The sequence below is a fragment of the Antrostomus carolinensis genome, unplaced genomic scaffold, assembly GCF_000700745.2.
Source record: "Antrostomus carolinensis isolate BGI_N321 unplaced genomic scaffold, ASM70074v2 scaffold26141, whole genome shotgun sequence".
Classification (NCBI taxonomy): Eukaryota; Metazoa; Chordata; class Aves; order Caprimulgiformes; family Caprimulgidae; genus Antrostomus; species Antrostomus carolinensis.
The window spans coordinates 15,676-32,420 of NW_010293883.1; the positions used below are offsets into that span (position 1 = coordinate 15,676).

The 16,745-nt window shown below is 39.2% G+C and overlaps 1 protein-coding gene across 3 annotated transcripts in view; it reads left to right on the forward strand.

Moving 5' to 3' along the window:
• The window catches only part of PVALB (parvalbumin), an 11,319-nt gene extending 2,530 nt beyond the window's left edge, over positions 1 to 8,789 (forward strand). Inside the window, exons 1-5 of one of the 3 annotated variants that reach the window (XM_010177467.1) lie at positions 859 to 929; positions 1,221 to 1,288; positions 3,205 to 3,337; positions 3,749 to 3,858; positions 8,570 to 8,789. In XM_010177467.1, the coding sequence (XP_010175769.1) occupies positions 1,228 to 1,288; positions 3,205 to 3,337; positions 3,749 to 3,858; positions 8,570 to 8,598 (333 nt within the window). In that variant the 5' untranslated portion in view covers positions 859 to 929; positions 1,221 to 1,227 and the 3' untranslated portion in view covers positions 8,599 to 8,789. Of the gene's footprint in view, positions 1 to 858; positions 1,120 to 1,220; positions 1,289 to 3,204; positions 3,338 to 3,748; positions 3,859 to 8,569 lie in introns of those variants that run through there. The other 2 variants (XM_010177466.1, XM_010177465.1) reach the window with 2 other exon arrangements.
• The last annotated feature ends 7,956 nt before the right edge of the window (positions 8,790 to 16,745 follow it).

Here is a 16,745-nt window from a genome sequence, read left to right on the forward strand (position 1 = left end):
CTCCTTGTGAAGGCCGCTCTCTCGCCCTCCCGCTCAGCACAAGGGTGCAATCGCACGGGCAGGATGGGGCTGCGCCCGCTGACCGCAGCCCGGGGTCCCGCTGGCGCCGGCAGCCCTCCCCCGCCTTCCCCGAGACTCCTGCAGAGATCTGCCCTACTCCCGGGCCTGACCCGGGCTGTCCCAGCCTAATGGCTGCGGGCCAAAAGCTGAGAACCCGTTGGACCACTGCGGCCCTCCCCCCGGCCCTGCCCCGGGCTGTCCCAGCCTAATGGCTGCTGGCCAAACGCTGAGAACCAGTTGGACTACTTGCCATATGGGCACGGTTTCTTGGAGAAAAAAAGCAACCAAACAACCAAAAAACCCCACCAAATCTTAGAAAACACATTACAATTCCTCATCTCTTCTGATGATGTCGGGCAGTGGCCGGTCCCGCCCGAGAAGCCCACTCCTGCACAGGAGCTCCGCGTGAGCGTGTTGTCACCTCGCGTCTCGTCTCACCATATCGTATCGCGGAAGGTTCTGCAGCATGTTGTGCATTACAAACGGGATCTGTAGGATTCGCAGGGATGTGATAATTAATTCAGCGAGGATGATGCTTAATATGGACTGGCCCGAAAGAAACGAGGTCTGAAAGGAATATGTGCGTGCAGGGGAGAGGGAAGGGGGAGATGTTTAAAGTGTTTGAACGATAAGGCAAATGCCCAAAAGCTACATTGCATTTGCTTCCCGACCCCAGGAGCAGCCTGAAGCTTGGCATACGCTGCGGTTCCTTACTAGTCACGGAATATAACCGGTAGAGCTTTTTTCGACTTGCTATAAGGGAAGGAGGCTCTGCTCTGCACCATTAGCGCTTCTACCGCACCAGAGAACTTGACCTTGGCACAACTCTTTATCCAGACGGTATCACGACAGACTCCGGCACCGCTCCAGTAAGGCTTAGGCTCCAGCCTTCCTGGGAGCGACCCCCACTCGCGTCCTCCCCCACCCCAGTCCCCGCAAGGGCGTTCCCGTCCCCTCTTGAGCCGAACCCCCGCGTCCGTGGACTACTTGGTGCTCTGCAAACTAGAGAGCGACAGCCGGTGGCACTCATCCAGGCTGGCACGGCTCCAGCCGCTCCCGGTGTGCCATCCCCACACAGCACTGCAGCTTTGGTCATATGAGCAGAAATGATGAGAAAAGCACTTTTTAATCTTTTCGCACTTGCTTCCCTGTTCAAACAGTTGCAGGATGGCTATGACTGACGTGCTCAACGCTGAGGATATCAAGAAGGCTGTGGGAGCCTTTTCAGGTGAGTGCTTTTTTTTTTTTTTTTCTCCCCTCTCTTTTCTTCCCTTTCATCTCTTCAGCTTAGGATACGAGTGCGTTTATTTAAGGTCGGGGAAGATTAGAAGATGCAGCTAGACAAAATATCAAATGAGGATGTGTTTTCAGAAGTGCAGTGAAAGCATGACAGGCTTATCAAGTGCAGAGCTGCATCCTCAGCAAAGTTGCTTTGCTCGGTACAGACTTGAAATATTTATTTTAAAGGAAGGCAAGCAGTAACTGCGGATGGACTTTGCTTCTACTGAGAGAATACTTTCAAAGAGAATAAAACCCTCGGCGAAGCAGGGTGGATTATATCTTCATGTGGGATAGGGAAGTCAGCCGTGGATGTCGGCAGCTTCCCACTCACCTCCAAAATTCAGTTTCAGGTGTTACAGAACTGCTGTTTCTCGTTTCAATGAGAGAAGAAACCGCTGTTTTCTTACTTCTTACGGGGGTCCCCTGGTGGGCTTTGCTTTTCGGGATGGAGCAGAAGGCAACAGCAGAGCAAGCGGGTGCCACTGCTGGGCTGCAGAAGCTTTCTGCAGGACGAGTGGCTGCAGTGGACCACTCTTGCCTCTCGGACTCCTCCGGGTTTCTGAGATTCCCCACCCCTCTAATTCGTCGCGACCCCTAAACTGTCAGCAAACACTCTTCGTGCTTACAGAGGTTCAGGTAGTTAAGGTAGCTCTCAAATAAACGGCAGAAATCGTGCTCCGGGATGCACACGTTGTATTTCCCCCCAAACTCCCTGGCTGATCGCCCCACCTAGGAGACCTGTCTCTTTCTGTCCTGCTCTGTGCGATGACCTTCCCAGACAGGCAGAAGCGCAAAACCCGCTGAGCCCGACTAAACTCAGCAGCCGAAGAGTCGAAGAGACCGACAAACAGCATTGCTCGATCCGGCAGCTGTTTTTCTCATTAGCCTCTATTGTTCTAGGGCCATCTCCAATCCCGGAGCAGATGCAATTAGCAGCAACTAATGACAGATCTCAGTCAAGTAGATCATAAAGGACAGAGCTTCCTTAATTTTATGCAATAGGAAAAGCTGCGCCGGGAATAAGGATGCACGGGGAAGAAAAAAAAAACAAACTCCACAGCACGTTTTGGAGGTCACTGTATTGGATTTCTAATCCACACCACGGTCGTTAGGCTACACGAGTGGGATAAAAGCGGGTGCGGTTAAAGGACAGGAGAGGTGGAGCAGATAATCTCATTTATCTCGGCTGCGATTTCAAGGGCTCTGGAGTTTTTTTCCCTCCCTGGTGACCATGCCTCAGCCGGTGGTGCAGGCAGCGTACAGTTCCGCACTCCCTTGCAGTGTCGGAGCTTACGGCCACGATTGCACATCGAAATGCAACACTGATTTCTAGTAAGTCTCCAGGCAAAACGCAGCAGAACTGAAACAGCCATGTGCTCCGAAACACTTTCCGTCAATGCTAGGATCTATGATTGAGAAAGAGCGGGTTTTTTTTTCCCAGGGGTGGAAATGTCAATGTCGTGACAGCGATCTAACAGTAAAAGTCTGCTCTCAGACGACTGTTTTAGCGTAAAACTTAGGGGGAAAAAAAAAAAAAAAGTTTAAGGCACTGAAATGAGACCAAGCTGGTTACACTTCAGCTCCCAACTCTAGCACAGACTTCCCGTGTGACCCGGGCAAGTCTCCATCCCTCTGTAGCTCAACTCTTCATCTGCAAGACGGAGGAACTGCCCCTTTCCCCCCTTATTTCACCTAGAGCCTGTGCAGCACAGACGATTACGGTGCGTACACAGCTGGGCTCGACTCTGCCTCCCAGGGCAGGACTCACAGCAGCGTGGAAGAAAACCATGGGTATGTGTTGCTATAGGTTCCAATGATTTTTTCTAAGCAGTTGTCTGGCTTTTCATCTCCTATCCCCTATAGCGGCTGAATCTTTTAACTACAAGAAGTTTTTTGAGATGGTAGGATTGAAAAAGAAGGGCCCAGAAGATGTGAAGAAGGTTTTCCAAATTCTTGATAAAGATCGAAGTGGCTTCATCGAAGAGGATGAATTAAAGTAAGTAAAGATATGTTCTTTCTCAAATAACCTCACTTTAAGAGTCTAATTTCCTGTTTCCTTTTTTACAAGACTCCAGGCACATAATATCATACAATTCAACTTCTTGAGTAGTATTTGTGTGCAATAACCAGTGGTTTTTGCTGATTATATCATCTAAAATGTGTTGGAGGTAGCTAGCTGTAGCTTTTATTGCAGGGCCCTGAAGCACACGAACGATCAATACCTGACAGATAGTTCTTCAGTCAAATGCAGTTTCAGAGTAAAGTGCTTTTCCTGAATGTTAAAGAAGGTCAATAACAGAAGATACAACCCTAGATTTCAACAAATATATCAAAACAGTGGTATAATTAAATATAAAGTGAAACTGTTCTGAAAGAAAACTTTCCTTTTTCCATGCCTCCTCTTTAGGTTTGTACTGAAGGGCTTTACCCCAGAGGGAAGAGACCTATCGGATAAAGAAACAAAGGCTCTTCTGGCTGCTGGAGATAAGGACGGTGATGGTAAAATTGGCGCTGATGGTATGTGATTAGAGGAGTAAACTTTGACAGTAGCAATCGAATATTACTCTTACATACGAGGACTAAGGCAATCTAGGAATCACTGGGGGCTGTGACCTTCTGAAGGGCACAATTTGGATTTAATAAAACACAAAGTCCTGCTACGTTTGCCACAACTTGCCTAGTTCCTGCTTAGTTCTGACACTAGAGGGGGCAAGAATTTGCAAACACCGAGATGTGCTTGAGGGACACCACAGTACAGGACTAAGGGCCGATCCAACTTCTACTTCAATTAGTTTAATTTTTCTGTTGATTTCAGTGGAGTGAGGACCAGGACACTGGCAGTTCAAAGACTCACCCTTGACTACAAAACTTAGAAAAAAGAAAGAAAAAAGCTGAGTACCAGCATTTCTGCTTGATGATTAGTAAATACGAAAGTAATGCATGACTTAGCAAAGTGATGCTTTTAAAATTCAAAGTACAGCCAGTCTGCTACAGAATTCCTAAACAATAGCCATAAATGCAGCTTTTTCTAGTGTTTATGTGGGTCTTCACAGCTAAGAAAGCTTGTCACTCCCTTTTACTAAATACAAAAACTACAAGAAAATAACTTTTCTTCATTGCTTTAAAAATTACTGCTGTTTTCTATTCCCTCTTGGGATGAATCATATTAGCCTACATATAAAAATCTCTCTTTTTTCCTCTTTCTTCTGTATCCCTGAGACACACTGGAACAGACATGAAGAAATGCACTTCTGAATTAAATCTTTCCTCACTGGAGGAGATAGTAGCAGAGGTTTGTGGCCAGAGTACTAAATCACCTAGACAGCAGGCAACTGCTAAGATTTCACCATATTGACAGGGTGAAATCTAAAAAATATCTGAAAAGCCTTACATCTCTGTGTGTTATCTGATCTCTGGGATTTGTAAAAAACGTTGTCTCTAACTAAAAAGCAATTTGAAAAGGAATAAAAAGCAAAATAAGGTTAACTGACATGGTTTCACAGTTAAGAAGCTAAAAACATGACATACAAAATCGCCTGCTGACATATTAGTCAGGTGATGTATTAGCTAAACTGCCTGTCCATAGCACACTGGTCTGTCAGTGACTATGATCCTGCTTCTAGACTAAAGTCTCTTAATTTCTCAGATCGTGATTGCATTATGGTTACAGAGGAGGAATTGTGAAGCATCTAGGGGAAGTTCCTGCTAAACTTTAGCCACCCTACTGAACCTGAGGAGTGTGTAATCTGAAATTTCATATGCTTTACTATATGGGTCCTCCTATTTCCATTAAAATTAGTGGCAGTGGTACTAAAATCAGTGGGCAAGATTTTTCAGAAGAAAACTTGATTCAGGCAAGTAAGCTTACAGCTTACTTACAGGTAAGTAAGCTTACAGCTTACCAACCTCACACCAGGTACATTTTCAGTTATTCCCAGAAGGCTGCAAAACAAAAGTAGTATCAATTGGAATAAAAGAAGTATACTGCAGAATTTGGTTTATACGAGAGGATACAGCATTAACTTTTTTATTTAAGATTGACCATAACTTTTTTTTAAAGTTGAAACAATGCCTGAAAGCCACTACATTGTAACAAAGCGATATGAAACACCTCTTCTCCTTATCTCTTTCTTCTGCAACTTTTACCCTTCCCTAACTTTGAACTGGAATTACTCTGAATTTATACTTGATAACAAGAAAAGAATGAAGGGCTTTTTCATTTTGCCTCTTCTGGCCATATCATTACTAAATAATATTATCAATTTCCTTTCCATTTCTAAAATTTGACTCCAACAGCAAATTTTTAGACCAGAAAGGCTTGAAATGCATGCAAAGTTAACAGCTGGACTGTGACCAAAGGATGACAGATACTTTCCTTCTTTTTCTTTGGTTCATAAATCCAATTCCAGATTTTAACTGCCTATGTAAATAAAATATAAGGTCATGAATGTACATCGCATTTGTGTCTGCCCCTCAGGTGTCCATAGCAGTTGTAAGAACTGGTCTTCATGGATTTTTAACACCGCAGAGCCATCTTTCACAGGCGTTATCATCACAAATGTTAATGCCAACCTAATCAGCCTTCTTCCAGTTAGAGGCCTCACATTACAAATTTTCCCTTAGGTCTCCTGCTTTCAACCTTTTATCATTCCCACAAGATTGTTCAGCTCAGAAATAGCTGTAAAAATGAGACATCAAGCATCCAAAATTACAACTGATAAGTCATGGCTTTGCCATAGGTAAAAGTCAAGACAAAAAAGAAAACTATTTTGGAAGTCCTTCTCATCCCTCTTTGTGCTCTTGTATCTTCTAAAATAAATTGGTTTAAGTCACTACTTATGAAGTTTATTAAACAGATTTGCTATTGTACAGATAATGTAAAAAACACAATCTGATGAGAGAAATAATTAGCTTACAATATGTCCTCTGTCATTATACTTGTCATTTCAGTAAAATACTATAGAGTATGCATTAGGCTGGTATAAACTACTAAACCGTACTGAACACTGTGAAACAATTCTCTCCTTTTAAGTCAGAGCTTTGTCACAAGATAGCTAGTAAATTATTTTACATTACAAAATAGTCAAAATCCTTGTAATTTAAAACCATTATTTGTGCAAAAAAAAGATATAATCTTGTTAGGAAGGAGAATTACAACTGGAAAAGAGGATGTAGTCAATCACAGGGATTCTCTCATTAACAGGCCAGTCAGAGGCAATAAACATGTATAAGAACGGCCAACAGGCACGGGCTAATACACAGCGCCTTCTCTCAGAAGTTTTGCCTATATGAATACAGTTTGCAACAATGCCTCCACAAGCCACCTCTGGTTGGGCTAACCATCAGAGAAAAAAAATAGTGAACTAGTTTACAAGATTATTCATCTGGAACATCTTTGAAATACTTAAAGTACATTGAAAATTCTGGAAAAAGTATAAAGTGCATAGCAGTTACTTTTGAAGGAGTACTTTATGGTTTGCTGGCTATCAGGAAGCACCCACAAAATATATTGCCATTAAGTGATAATATCACTATCACAATGGATTGTAGAAAATATTTGGCTGCAAGTCTGAATAACCTTTTCCAAATGTATTGGAAATACATTTGGAAATAGATACAAATAGATAGATACAAATTATTATTAAAAGAATTTAATTTAGCTACAGCAAGTATGGCAACTAGTTCTAATAGAATATGCATAGTTATTTTTCCCTTCTGGAAAGGTTTCATCCATTGCAGTTCATGTTTCTCTCTGCAGGATTTATTCACACAGAGACTTAATAATCAAAACCTTTTTTGTGATTTTTTTTTTCCCTCCAGAACAGTCTGAGTTTCTATCACAAGTACTTTATGTTATCTCTTAAATTCAGTTTGCAACACTTTCAATCTATGTACCCACCTTGTACAGGATTTATATATGTTTTGTGTTAAGTAATCTGCATCACTAATCCTAATTTGGATTTACATCTTTCAAAATGATGGATAAATTTGGATTTAATTTAAACCCTCTGACACTTTTATTTCTCAGTCTGGTTTGTCAGCACTTGGCAAGTTGGTTTTTAGACACATCATCAAAAATGCTATCTGTTTGTACACACCAGTCAGTAAAGATCTCACTTGTTGAGAGTTTAGCATTTTTCAACTGAACATTAGAATGTTCTTTAAAATGCCTAATTTTAATCTTCTATCTTTTTTAGTTGCAAGACATTTCTCTTCATTATGTCAAACTTCAATAATTTTCTCTTGAGCCTTTACAGATGACTGCATCTCCTATTTGTCATTTTCCTCTTAGCTGATTATGTTAAACCCATAAACCACTCTCTCTGTATACCTTCTAATCCCTTTATCATCTTTGTTTCCCTTCTTGGGATTCCCTCCAGTCTGTCATTTTTAACACTCCAAGGCACACACAACTGTGCAAGGTATTCTCAGGTGTAACTGTTCCAAGGTTAGATGGAGTTAGGAATTATAACCTCCCTGGGTAATACAGTATTCAGAGTGCAGTATGCCAGGCAGCAATTCACCAAGATACAAATGTGCCTTTCCATGCTTTATCACCCTGCTGAAAGGCACTATATATACCAAAGCATAAAACAACCCCAAACTGCAGGTAGGTACACTTATATAAATATTACAGAGGTAACACTAATAAAAACCACAGGGTAAAATCCTGGCACTCTGAGAACACAAGAATTTTTCTCGTTATCACCAGCGTGGTCAAGTTTGCTACATAGATTGGTGTCAGCCTTCTGTTTTTGTAATCTGTCATTTTCAGTCAATTTGCCATTGCAAAATTGAGTTTAAATGTAATGTTTTTATAATATAGGGACATGAAGACTGTGAAAGACTCATTAATGAGTCTCTCTGCCAAACTCTGATATAAAGAAAATTTATCTCACTGCAAAATTAAATTTCTAGTTCTTGCCTTCATCCCACTGAGATTTACAAAGGAATAGGAGGGAGCTAATCAAGTTCTTCAGATGAATAGCAGTGGACAATCTTGACAGTCTGGCATGTATAGTATTTTTCCCTTACCCTCAAAAAATCCTTTCATTTCACTGTAAGATTTCCCAAGTCATACTTTCCCTTTAATTAACTTGGATTTCCTTGTTCTTCTGTTATTGTGATGTTTTTGCTACACCAATGACTCTGTAATCATTGTAATAAGCTTCCTCCTTCTTTATATTTTCTTTTTAAAATATTTTTTTTTTATTTTTCCCTTCTCCAGAATTTGCAACTATGGTGGCTGAATCATAAAGGCTTTGACCAATGCAAACCCTTCACCCATCCTTCACTGCCCAGTTCCAACCACCTCCTGCTGATTGCTTTGGCTCCTGTTCTATTTATTTATGTTATTTTATACTGCAGCTCTGTTCACTGCAATCCCGCAACTCTGTAATTGTGCTGAAAGATACTGTTAAAATAATAAAGGTCACATCAATCTGGGCGTTATTCTCTCTCACTATAACTTGTTTCTTATGTCATGTAGGCTTGGCACATGCTGTGAGAAAATTTTTGCTGACATCCCTGCTGCTTTATCACTAGCTACAGTAAAGTGGGAAGAAATTTTTAAAATTATTTGGGATAAAACATGAATATAATGAGTCATTCAGTCCAAGTTCTGAACTGTGGCAAAACTGACTGCATTATTTTTAAGCCATCTCTGCTAAGCAGATGCATACTTATAGCCTGGAAAATCTCTAGTGATGGCAATTACCCAACTTAATTTGGCAGTTTGTTCTTTCAACTTAATCAGTGTTATAGCTAAAAAGTACTTCCTAATATTTAACCTACATCTCCCCTGCTGCATTTTGGTGATCAGTAAATTGATCCTTGTCTGTATCATTTGTTATATTTCTCTGGTGCAGGGGGATTTTTGGATAAAAGGTTTGACAGGAATATCAGTTGGTGCCAACCTTGTGTGGGGAAAACTTCATTAACTATTAAGTAACAGTCACTTCTGAAACACAGGATATGTTTACTAGCGGTGTTACACAAGTATCTAGGACAGGAAGAACAGAATACTCACAAGAAATAACAATACGAATTTCAGGAAAGGGAACATCCAAGATTCAGGTGTGATATTACTGTTGACATTCTCACTGTTAAAACAGTGTATTAAAAAATCCCATCAAAAAACCTTTCTTCTAAAACTTTACCAGAGAAGTTAATATCTTTCTTTAAATTACATATAGGAAACTGAGACTCAAGCTAAGGAAATGAACAGCCAACAGTAAGCCTATGACAGGGCCAAGAGCTAAACATTTGTTTCCCAAATGCTGTTCAGTAACTGGCACCAAGCTCATACCATATATATATATATTTAAGCAAAGATTAAAGGAGGGGGAAAATCACTTTTAGGCAACATCTTCCCCACATCCTGATGGAACACTGATTACTACTGCAATAAAAAGGAAAAATATTTGCCATTTCTGGATTCCAAACTGTTCCCCGCAGCAATAATACCTTATTCCATTCAGATTTATCATCACCAATTCAGGATAAGCAAAAGGCTAAGGCTGAAACCCTGTCACCATCACACTGTACCAAATACCAGTCTCTGCCACAGTGATCACCCAATGCTACTCGGGAAGCCAATAAACACTCCCTAAAGCCATTCCAGATTTTCATTCTGTAGTAACTTGCAGGGAAGACTTTCTGCTGAAGCGGTTGTGCGATCAAAATAAATCCTTTGGTTTTGCACAATGTATATAACGGATCTGAAGAATGTATTGATTTTTAAGTATTCTAAATAAATAAAACTGGATTGCAATGAAGCGATGGTCCATTTACTTCTTTTTCTCGGCAGCTGCTGACCTCAAGTGGGAATAAAGCGTAATTACAAGAGTAATTACAGGGCTACAGGAAAAACACCAGGAGCCCAGCTATTCAAGAAATCATGAATATCGAGATCCACGGAATCAGAGAATCGACAAAAATATTAATATAGAAATAAAGCCCTTTATAGTCTCGTTCTGTTCTTTGAAACTGCAAGGATTTATATTTTAATGCTTTATGGGATGGCATGAAAGCTGAAATTTTATCCAGGGCTTTACCAAAATATTGCACAATAGAACAAATAGCAAATAAACACAGCCATCAGCGAGTCTAAAAAAATATTTATAGTACATGATGTGAAATGAAGTAAGTTACAGCAGCTTAATGGGGATATTTTACTGGCATAAAAGTCTGAAGACCCCAATGATTCCTGTATCAGTCTTTCTTCACATTATTCCCTCAATCACTCCTGAACAAGCCACACTGAGTGCCTAATTTGAAATTTTTCAGCTACATAGTAATGGATAAGATGAAAAGAAATATCCTTATACTTTCAAATTTTAAAAGTTACAACATGAATACCACTTACAATGGGTAATGAGACCTCCAAAACACTATATGTAGTTTGCATGGTGACAGTACCTGATATTCTAAACAAGCATTTGGTCAGTTTATTCAAATATGCAACTGGTATACGTAGAACCTATGTAGCCAGAATTCTCATAAAATCTGCTTTAAACCACTTTTTTTCCTAACTATATTTTAAATTCAAAGTTCAAATTTCAATATTTCATGCCTCATGAAGCAAAAAAGAAAAATTCAAACATGTGTGTAATACAAAAAAAAACTCTCCACAAACCCAAAACGACTGTTTTCTCAATTACCATAAAACATTTTTTTTCTCTGACGGATTTTCAATGTTTATTTTAGATTCTTACTTTTCCCACCTAGATTCCTTTCAAACCTTTCCTGAATCTTGAATTGTTTCACTTCCAATTAACAAAAATTCTCAGAATTTTACTGTTAGGTGGAAGTTATCTAGTTGTGCCTCAAAATGCAGCAAACAAATGCAAAAATTTAAGTTACAATAAAACATAAAACTTTATATGTACGATAGATTAATTTATTACTTTTCATATCTCTCTCATCTTAGTGTCTTTAAAACTGTCACAGAAACTACTGTAAAGATGGAAGAAAGCAGAATTCACTACAAGATTTAATCAGGCTTTGTTTGACAAGTAAAAAAAAAAAATCTACATTATCCCATTCTGTACTATTTCATGAAGAAAGATGTTTAAATTTTCACATGAATAAGCAAAGGAGCAAAATAAAGTTTCTCCAAGAAACATTTACCTTAAATTTCTTAATAGGCATCTTACATCATCTTCTTTGTCCTGAACAGTAAGTGGTCCATAATTTTCTCTCCTGTTGTAATACAGTAGAAGTTATGAAAAAACAACTCCAGCCATCATGTTGAAGACAAAATTTAAATAATCAGTACATATCCAAGCTCTTAATGGAGTTTCATGGATCAGCAATTTTCCACATGTCTTATTTTGGGAATCAATGGACTGGAGGCCATAACACCTGTTCACTTTTCAGAAGCTGAGCTAGGATTTATATTTACAGTTTATCTGCCAGTCCTGAGCTCAACACTGCCTAAAGTCCTATGATTGCTTCCACTCTGTGTTCACTTTATCAAAGGAAAACTTGTTTATTTGCTTCTTTTGCCTTCTCTGACTTTGCCTCTTTTGGGGGAAAGTAAGTTTCTAAATTCTTTTGAAGACTGGAAATGCAGTTCATAGAATCATAGAATGTTGTGAGTTGGAAGAGACCCACAAGGATCATCGGGTCGAACTCCTGTCCGTGCATAGGACAATCACAAGATTCAGACCATGTGTATGAGGGCCTTGTCCAAATGCTTCTTGAATATTATCATATTCTCCTTTCCAGCAACATGCACATAGTTTTATCAAAGCCTCTGTGCTATAGTATCCAAACATTAACAATATTCTGTCCAAAACAGATTTACTATTGCTATGGAATTAAAACCTGCACCATTGTACAATGTTTGCAACAAGTTCTGCCTCAACAAAATAATATCAAATACTATGAATCTATACAAGATTCATTGAAGACACAAATTAGCCCACAACACTTTTATTAATGAGCATAAAGCATAAAATAACTTAATCTGACTCTAAAATCCCAGATTGATATTTAAGTGGTCAGCAAATAAAGAAGACATTATTTTATTTATAAATCAATTGCAAATGAAAGAGAAATTCTATGGCATGCACTAACACACCAACATTCAGCTGTGGTTAAAGCACTTGCTGACACTCTCGTTCTAACTCCACCCAGGAGCCAGGGGTAACACAGATACAACAGCACAGGCTTTAGCACACGCCCGTTATTTAAATGCCTCCCCTAGGTCCTGGACTCTCTCATTGTTAACGTGTGCTTGAACTCAAGCTGCTGCACCTTCATTCTGAGACAGCATTTTGGCAGATTCTCTTTTCCAAAGAAACACATCCTTTAGAAATACAAACACTCTCTAAAGCTCCAACATTGAAAACAACTTTTCTCCAAAACAAGAGAGAGCAAAGCCCAATGTGTCTAAAGGGCATTAGCTATGTGCATGAGACATCAATTGCAAAAACTTTCCCAGACCGTAGGATCTCCTAATGTGAGATAATTACTTCAAAACGGAGGAAGTACAGTTCTGGTTAATGCTCCTTTGGTTAATAAAGAAACAAAGCTTCACAAAGATTGATACACTCTTAAAGACATAAGTTAATATAAACAGAAATACCAGAGTCCCTTCTCCTGCCACCAGAAAAAGAGAAGGGACTGCATGAGCTACAATGAATGGATGAGCAGATCCAAATACAAATACTGGAAAGCACTTAATAAGCCTACAGAACATGCAGCTAGAAAAGATGGGGTTTTTCATAAACTCATTCAGTCTTCCACCCAGGAAAATCCAAGTTGTCAGTGCCTGAATTAGAATGTCAAACTCTTATTGCAAAAAGAGTTTTTAATTCTAGGAGATGCTAGTCTGAGCAATTAATAGTTTACGTACAAAAATACAGTTGGTTTCACTGGTGTTACAGTGGTACAACACTGGCATTAATAAAATGGATACTTAGGCCTTCAGGTGGTAAGAACATGGTAACTCTCTATTAATTGCAACTTTGCCACTAAAGCTTCTAGACAGGTCAGAAAAGGTGCAGGGTCAAATGCTTAACCACTGATTACTGGAGGGAAGGTCTCTGGATTGCTGAAAAGCCAAATGGTTCAGAGACATTTTCAGGTTTTGGAAATGTTTCCTGGAAGGATTTTTTTAATTCTAATGTTTTAATTGTTAACAAACTCCACTTCCTGTATTTTCACAATGCAAGGCAGTTAAAAAAAAAAAAAAAGTATCACTAGAAAGTTACTAAAATATGTAGCTAATAGCAAATTATCAAGCACTTATTACTGCTTTAATATACAAAGGAATAAGAATTATGCGGCTGTACTAATTTTATGCTTCCTTCTGCAGATGAATGAAGATCTTCTGTCTTAAAACATTTGCATTCCCCTCCTTAAAGTAATTTTCAATTTTGCTGGATACAGCACAATTGCATCTACTCTTTCAGCTGCAGTGGGTTGTTGAAATTGAGCTATTGCCCAGCACCTGCTCTTAGTCAGACAGCTGAAATCAGAGGTTAGGGGAAAAAATAAAGATTTTATGTCATTGTAATGCAAGTCTCCTTTTAGCTTTGCTGCAGTCAGTGTTCAATTATGTTCTGTAACAATCTCCATTACTACAGCCAGTGTTTTTCTGTTCCTCTCTGCATGCATTAACTTTCTTGTTTGCCTTCTTAGCAAAGCAGAGGAGTCTTGAGAGACATTTGCCCATAGATTTAATGAGTCTACATCTTTTTTAGTGCCTGTTGAGGATCCTCATGTTCAAATGTATCTTCATTTTGAATGCTCCAAAGGAAGATAACTGATATAATAGAACTTAAATTATTTCTCACTGAAGGCCTGGTAGGTCAAAATTAACATGAAATTTCATCTAGTCTATTGAATACAGAACACATAACAATGAAGGGCTCCCACATAATTTTTTTCCTGTATGTATCCTATTTTTACAAGCTCAGGATCTTTCTTGTTCAGAACTTTTGTAAGTTCACTGGGTAGCCCAGATGTTTAAGACTTAGAAGCAGAAACCAAGGCTCTGTGCATGTAGGAAGAAAGCCACAAAGACTTTGCCAAGCAAGGCTCAGCAGCAAATGGAAAGGAGGTAGCTGGTGTGAACAGCTACTGGGAACGCAGGAGAGAGCAAAATACATGGACAGAGAGCTCTGAGACAGGAGCCAGACGGTGAACAATACAGAAATTCAGGGTCTGGGACATGGGGAAAAGGAAATCCAGAGCAGGAAGGACTGGAGATTACTAGAGGGAGATTTGAAAAGCTTGGAGCAGAAGAGGTTTTACTATAATATAAACACAGGATAGTAAATTGACCTTGACAATAAAGGACACGGATAAAGTGAAAAAGTTTAGGCCTAAAAATTAACCTGTTAGAAAAACTGAGATGATAGAAAACAGAGTGTAAACTCTTGAAAATTTAATTAGGAATCTCAAATACTTCTCTTCTCCCTCCTCCATTAAAACTCCAGGCCCTGGAGTCACACAGCTGACTCAGTTTTCAGCAAAAAAATTCTAGCTATCATGCCTGCAGAGAAAACCTTGAACATTCACCCTAAAACCCCTAAAAACATAAACAGAATATAAACCAAAACATAATCTTATATTTTTCAATAAATCTCATGATTTGAATGTAGTCTGTCTTACAGTTTTTAACATGATAGAGCATTAGTGTAAACCCAGCAGCTGCTTTCTAAGCAGACAGCAACTAGAGATCCAAAAAAAGATTCCCAGCTGATATCATAATCATCATCACCACATAATGACTGGCATGCTGGAATTATGGGTAGCTCATTTTAAAATGTCATATATTCATATATTCTGTATTTGACAGATTAACCCCTTCCCCACAATGCAGACGCATACTCAACACTCACTTACCAGCATCCAATCACCCTGTGCACGACTGTGCAAAAGAGCGTGACGACGATTGCTGCAATGACAGCGTGGTCACAGCTGAGAAAGGCTCAGGCCACACACGAGGCCACAGCACGTCCTCAGTCTGTCACAGATACTCCCCCATGCAGAGATCTACACAACAGTAAGATTTCCTGTATCAAGTTCCAGATCCCTGATCAATTATCCATGTCTAATGCTTTATATCGTTAAAAACTAAATAAAGATTTGGGTTTTGTTCCCAGCACTTTTCCTAGCCTTCATGTGCAAGAACAGACAAATAAAGATTCAAGCTGGATTTTTTCCAGACATACGCAGAGTAATTATTCTCCCCAAATTCTCTTTATCTTTATCCTTGTGGATTTGAATGCAACCTTGAGAAATCTGCCCCTCATTCCATATTCATTGGAAGAGAGGATGTAACAATTACAATTAGCATACTCAGAACAAGTTTACAGCCTTGTAGAGGTACCTACCCTGCCTCTAATAACCTTACCTATGCTACATCTAATAATAATTTACCACTTTCCATTGATGCACAACCACCATTCATTTCTAACTTCCACTTTCCGAATGTAGTAGATCAGAAACAAATTACAGATATGCCAGAAGTGCTGTTCTAACTGCCAACAAATCCTTTGGCTGACTCAACCATTTCATAATCATCTTACATTTCAGTGCACTGAGTCTCAGCCAAAAAGCCTTCATATCCATGTCTCAATCCCTACCACAAAAGAGCAAAATCTGAAGACCATTATGAACAGTGATACAGAAAGCATCCAAATTCACAGTTCCCTGCTAATAGCCCCCACTCTGAAGAGAAACAAATGGCAATTTTGGGGGATGCCAAATGAAGTAGCCCTCAAAAGAGATGAAGTTTCTATTTCTTCTACTACTTGGGAAAAGTGTAAATAACGGAAATCTACAATGAAATTCACACATCTGTTCTTGCAGTTCTCGAAGCTCTGCAGACATATCAGTAAACACTTATAGTTAATTCTGTACAAATCTATACAGATTTAAAAAGCTGCATGAACTCTGGATCTTAATCCATTTGCAAGATATTTCTGATGTTGTTTTGTCACACCGTTTCCTTTTAGTAACATAAGATTTAAAAAAGAACTGATGAAACACATCATATTTAAGAGATTTCTTACAGAAAGATCTACTAATTCCTTTCCTCAACTTAAATGCCCTCCCAAGAAGCATTACCTACTCCAAGGAAAGCCACATTAGTTCCTCAGTAACTTATTAAGCAACACGTTCAAGTTACAAATTGTAACCTGCTCAACTCAGAACACATCCACAATGTTTGCATCTATATATGAATAACTAGAAAAACAAGTCCTAGGAACACTAGTGTATCTGCCTCACAAAAATCACTTTTTAACAGGTATGTGTTGTGAAGGAGACAATGAAGTGACTTGTGCAGTACCAAACAGAATCTGAAGCACAAGCCATACATCCATCTAAAAGTCTATATGACTTTGGTTTAATCCTCATTGGAAAGCCTTACCTTGCTTCTGAAA